The 10,000-nt window shown below is 39.9% G+C and overlaps 1 protein-coding gene across 4 annotated transcripts in view; it reads left to right on the plus strand.

The window, feature by feature from the left end:
• The window catches only part of LOC138018537 (protein naked cuticle homolog 2-like), a 24,026-nt gene extending 20,936 nt beyond the window's left edge, over window positions 1-3,090 (plus strand). For all 4 annotated transcript variants that reach the window (XM_068865201.1, XM_068865202.1, XM_068865205.1 and 1 more), the window contains one exon: window positions 1-3,090. This exon is cut by the window's left edge and continues 440 nt beyond it. In XM_068865201.1, coding sequence (XP_068721302.1) covers window positions 1-490 — 490 coding nt within the window. In that variant the 3' untranslated portion in view covers window positions 491-3,090.
• Window positions 3,091-10,000: the final 6,910 nt, after the last annotated feature.

The raw sequence follows: 10,000 nt of genomic DNA on the forward strand, positions 1-10,000 counted from the left end.
TGCCAAGGGGTTATATCAATACCCCAAGAGAAAGCAAACTGGGCCTGGTGAGAGTACCCCTCCAACACCTTGTAGCACTAATATGACACATGTAAAGGAGTCGATCAACCTAGGGTGTGATATGAATGAAAATGGTGGTAATGAGGCAACTGATGAGCACCATAGGCACAAACACAAAGTGCATCATCGCCACCGTGGATGTCAGGCTGAGGTATGTGAAGGGAGTTGTGGTTCACGCCGCAGTCCACAGTATCTGGATCTTGCCACAGACCACCTGACATACCCTTACCACACACTTAGCCAGTCTTTTGCCGTCACCGATGCATCGTCAAGGCTGCAGCGGCATCATAGACATAGTGAGCATCGTGATTGCAACCAGAGCAGTGCCACAGACAATGACAAGAATCAGGATGGACAGCCACCAATCATCCATCGTCATGAACATCATCATCACCACAGTCACCATCATTATCATCACTATGTGGGCTAAAGTTAACGAATACATGTACCATCCCAGAGTTAATCCTTTGGCATGACTGTACTTCACCATTTGCTCATAGAAACGTTTGCCTTGCAACTGGCAGTAATAATAATTGTTGTTAAGAGAACCTTGACAAGAATACATGTACCTGCTCCGTAAGGCTGTCGCTAACTACTTTCTTTTGGTTTTTATATCATGGTGTCCATTTCCCAGATTGTAGAAATTTAAAGAACTTGGAAGTGCATGTCAGAGCTTTGCAGGGTTATAATATTATGTAATAATTATCAACCAAATTTAAATTATTTGTCGTAGTGTTTTGTAATGCCCCTATATCCTTTCTTACTCTAGGCTTGCAAATTACTAGGCTGAAGATGCTAAGAGTATTATGCTGATTATGTGCATTGAAACTAGTATAGCAGTTTTGCATTGCTTGCACTGGTATTTTAACACAGGTTCTGAGTAAACAATGATAAGAAATGAATACAGTAAGAATGTAGTCTACAAGTTAGAATAGGGGTACTATATACCGGTATGTTCCCTCTAATTTGCTGTGTTATTAAGGTGAACAAATTAGTTAAGAAGCAAAGGAATCAGACAACTTTAAAAGTAAACCATCAAGAAGTGGTCCATTTTAAGAGTTTTTCATCTACAATGTGTGCTAAATGTGTTTTTATCACGTTTAAGGTCTGATTACAAGAACCACACAAATAACAATTACATGTATTACTAAAAGCCATACATGCACCTACACCCATTAGATTTTCTCCAGATGATTTTCCAAAGACAAAAAGAATGCTGTTTGTTTTGGTGTTATATGCAATAATTATTAAATTATCTTTTCAGTTCTTTGTATTGAATTTTTGATTAGTACATCCAGTGTTCTGTATTTGCAAAATCATACATTTGCAAGAGTGGTGGAATGATGGCTAAAACAGGAAAGGGAAATGAAAGGTCTTTCGTCTTAAGTTCAATTCCAAGCAAAATTCAAAGTACTCACCTTTTTCATAGGGGCTCATTTTTGGATGTTTCTTTAATCTTTCAAAAGCAAAATCCATTAAGGAGAATTTTCGTATCTCTGCCAAGTAATAATTGAAGACTTCCAGCCTTAATTTACTTCGGCACTTGGTTATTTACAATTTCCATTTTGTCAGAAATTCGCTGTAGCTAGGTTCCAAAAACTTACTTGATTTGTTAGAAGCATCTTTACATTACAGTTATGTTAACATCTTGCATGCAAAAATTAAATCAAACATTAATGTAACAGAGAAAAACGTTAGTCTCCCAAATTAATGTTCTGGTTTACACTTTAATTTCTTTTGAAAGAAAATGTGTGCTGATCATTGATTGCATGGAGTAGGGTTTCTGATCTAAACCAAAAGCTTCCTTCACATGTAATCGGAAGATTGAATGAAGGTTATTTTTATTTTTAGTAGCTATTAATTAAGGTCATGCCATGGTCACAGGAATTAAAATGTATACGTACTCTAAGGATTCTTTGTAATTTGAATTAAATCTGGGGACAAAATCTCTATTGTACAAAATTATTGCAATATTTAACAGTAATGTGCTACCAATTATCCATTAATATCTATATATTATAGAAAACGTATCTATTTTAAATTGAATGCAAGTTCATCAAGCGTCCATCTATTCAGTCGATTTTAGGAGCTAAGGGGTGGTATGTATTGAATATAAGGGCGGGTAATTTTACCAGCGAGATAAATGTATTCCTACTGTACAACCATTGTCAATAATATTTCTTTGTCAGTGTAGAACGGCATTTGGCTATTGTTTTGACTGGACAACTGAGGCAGGTGATATAAAAATGCAGTAATCCCATTGCTTTAACGGGAAGGGGATGGGTACTTGCAGTGGTCAGCCCTTTTGAAATCCTTTACGGATCCTCAGCAAATAAATATACATAGCTGATTTGTTAAATAGTAGGTTGATTAGTCTGTCACTGTAAACAGGGGTAAAATGAAGGTTCGGGTGAAATGCTGACCGTGGAAACAGCCCCAATTCTTTACTAATGCTAAACTTAGGCGTAAACAACGTTTTAGGCTTAATGATGCCTTAGTTACCATTAGTGAAAGTTTCTTTCCGCATTGTGCATTTTACCAAATATCTGCATGTTTACCCCTGCTCTGCGTTTTACGCTGCATGGTAAATTATTACTTTGTACATGAACGACATATTAGTCAATAGGGGGTTTAAGAAACCACGGCGACGAAAACGTCACTTCAAAATATGACCTTGAGCTATCTGAAGTATTTCACGATTATTCTCTCTTGTTTACTTTGTACAATATAGAGTGCGGAATGATTTGAAGTAGAGAGAGAGAGAATGAAGATTTGCTGAAGTGTGTCCTCTTTGCCGTTTTTACGAGTGCGGGAAACAAATGTACAAAAATGCGTGCCACATGTTCAACACAAACATTTTTTTGTTTTAACCAATAGCATCTCTGTATTTTGGCGTTGTCTTTTCCGTAGCGGTGGTCGCTTCTTAAGCTCCCTATTCGGTTGTTTACATGGATACTTTGTTACATTGCGTACTTACTCAGACTTTCCCATGGCATTCATAGAACAGAATAAAACTTGAAAAGAATGGCACACCTTGTTTGCATTCTTGCGTGTAAAAAGCGAATGACTGAAAGAATTTGGAAACACATGATTGAAAAAGTACATACAGTATACATATTTGGGCAAGCGGAGCTCCTTATTTGTGTTTATTAGTTGTGTTTTTGTTTTCAGATATTTGTAAGTATAGAGATTTCCGTACATTTCCGTGATGAAACAGAAACGACAAATTGTCGTATTGGCCTTAATACTGGTCGTCGTATCAGCCTTTTGATTGGCTAGTATTATGTTGATCTTTTAACACTTGCCTCGTTAACTTAACGATCTCTGTACTTGTATAATTAACAAATTACTTCATGGTTGGCTCTTGTTTGTACGATTTATATTGCTCACTCGTTATGAAGGATCTTTAAACTTACTCGTTCGCTTCGCCCACTCATTCGTTTTACTCGTGAATAAAAATTGTACGCACTCATATTCCATATGACCAGTCCGACCTACTAGTTACTCTAAATTGCCCTTTTTGCCCTTTTGCGTCATGCACTGTTAACGTATTAAACCTTGGTAAAATGAGTGTTTTTGGTCTAATACAAGTTCAAAACAATGAACATCGCCAATTTAACCTAGGTAAAAACAGAATCAGCCTGAGAACGGATTTTACTGGCAACATAGACACTACAGTACAAAACCCGCATAAGAGAACCTACGTTTTTCAGTTTCAGGCTGATGCCGTTCTTATAATTGGGTACTTAGTTAAAAATCCGCCTCAAGCTGTTCTTAACATGTTCTTAAATTCTGTCTGAAAATTATACACCGTATTGCACAACTGACATTGCTTTATTAATAATTCTTTGATTGTACAACAGTATATATTGTCAAGAAAAACGAATTGATTTATGCATTTGCAGAGATTACTTGCTGTTTCACTTTCACAGCGAAAGTGGAAATAACAAGTAAAATCAATTATAAAATAAATTTTCTTTGTTGGAATTTTTTTGTACTCTTTGCAAGGGACAAAGAGCACAAAAAATTTCAATAAAGAAAATTGATTTTAGAGTGACAATGTTATCCTGACCCAATAATTTTTAATCTAAGTGGTACCCAGTATTTCCTAATATACAAGAACCTGTTGAATTTATCAGGCTGAATTGCTTCCAATGTATGTGGTGTTCTTTTTACCAAATTTCATGCTGGAGGTTCTTAATCCACTTGTTCTTTTATGCGGGTTTTTACCTGTAGTGCACTTAGTTCTGTGTAATCTGCACTGATCGATCGGCTGAACAAAGGTCCAGCACACGTTGAATACAAACGTATTGAGATGATGGTCTGCTCTACACTGCAGTAGGTTAAAAGCTATTCTGTGAAAATCACAAGCGTAGACAAGACGTTTGAGATGACAACTCAGGTCAACAAGGGAGACAACAGTACCAAATCCAAACTATGATGAGCTAATTGAGAAGTAATAGCACCTACAAGAGTGCCGATGGATGATATGGACAAGGAGAGCGATTTACCTATACATGTGATTCTTAGTGCGAGTGACTACGCCTGTATAAAAACCGAGACAAAACCAAGAATTGGGAACCAATCAGAGCCAGTTGCTGAAGTAACGAAGCTTGGGTGGACCATTCTGTCGTCAGGGAGAGAAACCAAGCTGTCAAATACCTATCTGAAGAGAGCATCAGTAGTAGAATATGAACAACGTTAACTATGCGGGTGGGATGTTCTTGGCTTGGAAGAAAGACAGAGCTGTAGGAGACCAGCGCGGCGTCTATAGGGAATTTTTCATCGAGCAACTCCACAGACGTGAAGAGGGTTGGTACGAAACGCGATTACTCTGGAAGGCAGGTCATGCCGCTCTACCCACGAACGTGGAAGCATTAAGATATTAGAGAACCTGGTGAAGAAATTGCAACGGGAGCCTGGCATGATGGACAGGTATGATCAAGTTATCCAAAATCAGATAACCCAGGGGATTGTTGAAACAGTTGCAGACGATCAAGTGCCCAATGTGAGAGCCTCAAATAGAACTACATTCCACAAATCAGTTGAAAGAGGGTCAGCGGCCACCTCAAAATTGAGAATTGTGTTTTGATCCCTTGGCTAAGCCAGGAGAAGGTGGCCCGTCACTGAATGAATGTTTGGAAATGGGACCTCCATGGCAGTACTTCTTGTGAATGTCCTTGTGCGTAACCGCCTTAAGCCCATTGCTGTAGCGGGCTGATATCAAGCACACTTTCTTACAAGTACGTATTAGACCGGATGACAGAAATGTGTGGTCAGGTTTCAATGAATTAGCAGTACGAAACCCTTCGGTCGTTGAAGTTTTGAGATTCACAGTTGCCCGTTTCTACTAGCTGGCACGCCCATGTTGCATTTGGAGAATCGGAGAGAGAAATATCCAGATGATATACCGGGGGTGAAACCGTAACTGATGTTCAACGCTTCAAGGATGTCATCATATATATCAGTGTTTGGGGACGCGAATTTACACTTCATAAATGGGACTCAGTGGATCACGCCTAGCGAGTGAAGATGGTTCTCTAGCTGAGGAATACGGAACATTTGCAAAGCAACATTTAAGAGCTCAGGAAGGTGAAGCCAAGTTACTAGGGCTGTCGTGGAATAAAGACGACGACAAGATTGCTGTGACATTTTCCAAATAACCACCAGAAATTACCGAACGTGAAATCTTGCAGTTTCTAGCATCTGTGTATGATCCTCTTGGGCTGGTTTCCCCAACGTTACTTCTGGGAAAGATCGTGAGCTGTGAGATGATTATTTGTCATTGGATGAGAAGTTGTCTGAAAGTTGTACGAGACCTCCCTAGAAAGGTTGAAGTGCCAAGAAGTGTGCTTAAGTCCAAAGAACCAGTCGAAGAAGTGGAATTGCACGCATTCGGTGATGCAAGAAGTGGTGATACTATCAAGGCACCCGGACACCGACTTCACAGGGTAACCTTCGAGCGCAGATTTCATGTTGTTCACTGAGTTGGCAGCCATGTGGGCAGAAACCAGTTCTAACCTTTATGTCGTAAGAATTCTTCTTGGCTAATCTTGATTTCGTTGCCAGCAACCCTTGACTAACACCAGAGGCTTGAGTGATAACCAAACTGCATCACCGCAATGCATTGGATTGAAGGTGGGGACACCTACAAGCAGTTCGTGGCAAGTAAAGTGCAAAAAATAAATGACAAGGATTTCCTAAACTGGAGACATTGGCAGTCGAGGATCGGAGGCATATCAGCTGTCGTTCACCTATAGGATTCCAGAACAAACATGGCTTTCGAATCATGAAGCATATGAGTGGCTAAAGAACTTAGTCATACAATCGAGCAAGGAAAGTGAATCGGAAGCGAAGTCCGCTGGCGAAACATTCAGTGAAAGTTGCTGTTGAGTTCAAAGATTAGTTTGATCATTTGCTGGAGAAGCAGTCGTACTGGCCGACAGTTCGGATTTGCGCGTGGGTTAACCAATTCCTTCAAAACTATAGTTTCGGGAAGATTAAACGAATTTGCGACACTTCAACGACGATAGAAACTGGAAAAGTAGTCAAATGGTGGGTCAAAGATGATCAAGAGCGGTACAGGATGACAGAGAAGTTTGAAGGCGATCAACAAAAGCTGAACCTCTAGATGAATTCAGAAGGAATTTATGTGTGCAAGGGAAGAATTCATGGTAATTATCCCGTTTATTTGCCTCCACGTGAACTTGTCAGAGAAGATAGTAAACAGGCGCTCATATTCTGACCTTGCAACGGGTCGGGGGGGGGGGGGGATGGGGGATGGTTCTTACGATGGGTCTGGTCAGGCAAGAGTTCTGGATCCCTCGTATTTGCATGATGTCCGCTAGCGAAGTACGTGATTAACCATCGCTGTGGGTGTACTGAAGAAGTTCTATGACATTCCCTTCCACAGTGCGCTGTCTTGTAACTTACCAGTCGACCGTGCAGAAGGCAGTTATCCTTTCCGGGTGAGAGGTGTGGACTACGCAGGTCCCATAAGTTAGTTCGCGCTTAGTTTGACAGGAGCAATACACTGCGAGCTTTTGACTGATCAGACAACCGAAGGGTGTGTAAAAAAACACGAGGCGGGGGAAACCCACGAAGGTCTACTCCGAAAACAGATTAAGTTTCTTAGTTGCATCTAATGATGTAAGTGCCTCAAGACTACGACTATTTAGCACATCACAACATCCAATGGCAGTTCAATCTAAGTAGGGATCCGTGGTGCATGGTGCGGTTAATACGAACGGGTGGTCGGAGTAGTCAAGCAAGCCTTCTACAAGTGAATTGGAAAAGCCAGACTGAAATTTGATGAACTTGAGGAAGTGTTGCTTGATGTTGAGGTGGTGTTTACAATCGACCTTTATCTTTTAGTGATACAAGGTTCAACATTTGTTGATCAACAAATGTTGCAGCTGTTGTTCAACAAATGTTGAACAGTGTGTCATGCCATGTTGAATGTTGAAATACGCCATTCAACACGTTGAACGTTGTTGAACGATGTTTAATTAATGAAAATAGAGACCAGCTCTGTTCCGTTCAACACGTCTGTGCAACATTGTTCAACATTTGTTGAGAACCAAATGTTGCAGGACGTTGAATCGTGTGTCATCAGCTTTACGTTGAGGATGATATTTGAACTCCCAGTTCGCACTCCCAGTTCCATGATATATGTTCAACCTAACCTCCGGAAGTAGCATTAAACTCAGTAGAGAACGTTCATATGTGAAACAGAGTGAAATACCTTCGTCGCTGCACTGAAACAAGTATTGAGGTCGCGGTTTACGCATGAGTTCATCAGGCTGAGAGAAAGGCATCGTGAATTGCACACGTCCAAGGAACTGACTTTGAAAGTTGAGGATGTAGTGCTGATCGCGAAAAACCACCGTAATCGTGGGAAATGGAATACCACAATTGTCGTGAAACGTATCAATGGAAAGAACGGAGTTGTCCGAAGAGCTAAATTAAAGGACAGGAAGTCGTACCTTGAACGTGCCATTCAGCAACTTTGCCCAATGGAATGTGACTTTTCTGTTATGTCGTTCCAAACCAACCAGCACCATTAAATCCTCGGGCAAGAAAATTACCCCTTGATGGGCGACCTTGGCTGCCGGAAACCTCATCAGAGAAATCATTGAGGAAGATCAATGAACTGTAGTTCTTTGGTAATTTCTTGAATCATAGGGAGGCAGCATGGTCGAGTGGTTAGGACGTTGAGTTTGCATGCGGCTGCTCCGAGTTCAAATCCCGTTCTAACCTCTGGTTAGGATTTGTTTCCGGTTGTCCCGGATTCAACTCTACCACGCTTTGTAAATAGCCAACTGGTTGCCTCCTGCCAGTTGGGGTTCTTAATAACGTTTCTGTTAACTTTGAATTGTTTCTTTCACATTGTTAAAAGTGGGGTGCCTGTAAACTAGCTTGATAGCTAAGTGCACTTCCACTATAAACAAAGCATTTTTTTTTTTTTTTTTTAAGTGAAACTGTTATTATGCACTGTGACATACTTTATTTTCATTTTTATTGTTGTTGTGCCAGGTTAAATTCGAAGTTATGTTTGCTTCATATATGAATCAAGTAGGGGCAGAGTGGCCAGAAAAAAAAAATCAAGGATTCATGGTTGTATTTGGTTTGTGAGGTTTTTCTCAATAAAGAGAACATTATTGTCGTAAATTCGACACGACATAGATTTGAGAGCGTTGACCCGTTGACGTTTGATACGATAGGTCTTATTTTGGTTCCTAGGCCAGTTTTGTGTTTTGATGAGGTCGAAGAATTTTGGCACGTCATTGTTAGAGGAAGCGAAGTTTTTTTGCACAAATTAGTCGAAAATTAGGGAAATTTATTGCGAAGGCAGTTGTTTTTCTAGACAGAGTTCACTTTGTTTTCGATTGTTTTGACTGACATACAGTTTGTTGATCAACAAATGTTGCAGCTCTTGTTCAACAAATGTTGAACAGTGTGTCGTGTCATGTTGAATGTTGAAATATGCCATTCAACACGTTGAATGTTGTTGAACGATGTTGAACGAAAATAGAGACCAGCTCTATTCCGTTCAACACGTTTGTGCAACATTGTTCAACATTTGATGAGCAACAAATGTTGCAAGATGTTGAACCGTGTATCATCGGCTTAAGGATCGTTGAGGTGATTCACGGCAAATTGAGTGTATAGTTTGGATAATGCAGAATTCTGTTCCTTTGTCATCTATTTGTCTGTGGGAAGGCATATGAATTCTTTACCAGTCTCTTTGAGCTCTTTAATGATCTTCTTTGGGCGGATGTTGGACTATTTCTGTTGCGACCCTACTTCCGCTTGACGGGTTGTCTTCACCAAAAAGTCGACCCGACTCCGTTCGTTTGTATTGGACAACCCTCCTCCCGTAAGAAATGAAAATGGTAACAAGACAGTGTTGAAAGTACATCTGCTCAGATATCAAGTCTTGATCCTTTTTAAAAATCTCGGCTTGCTGGGGGAATTCCGGAGAAGGCTTGCAGGACTGATCCAATTTTGAAGAAAGTCGATTAGAAGAAAAAATGCCGTACGAGGCTATTGTATTCCCATGTTTTGGTCATGATTACGTTGTGATTATTACAAAGGGTACAAACGAGACTTTTTTCAAACATTGTGATTATTTCCAAACTTTGTCGGTTCATCCTTAATTTCTTTCCTTGTCAAAGTAGGTTGAGTCTCTTCCAAAATTATTTATTAAACATCACCATGTCACTGAAAATTAGTCGCGTAGCGCCTTGTCGCTTATAAATAAGCTTTAGTCTTAGTTGTACTGTGTCATTTATGCTGAAAAGGGAATAAAATAAGAGTACTTAGGAATTTAGTTTTAAAATGGGCTTTATCAGCAACGCAAATTATTCTTGTGACACCATTTCTTTATTTTACCGTAAAAGGTCAACTGAAGGCAAATGTATAAGGGTAATTGATACAC

The sequence above is a fragment of the Montipora capricornis genome, chromosome 10, assembly GCF_036669925.1.
Source record: "Montipora capricornis isolate CH-2021 chromosome 10, ASM3666992v2, whole genome shotgun sequence".
NCBI classification, from domain to species: Eukaryota; Metazoa; Cnidaria; class Anthozoa; order Scleractinia; family Acroporidae; genus Montipora; species Montipora capricornis.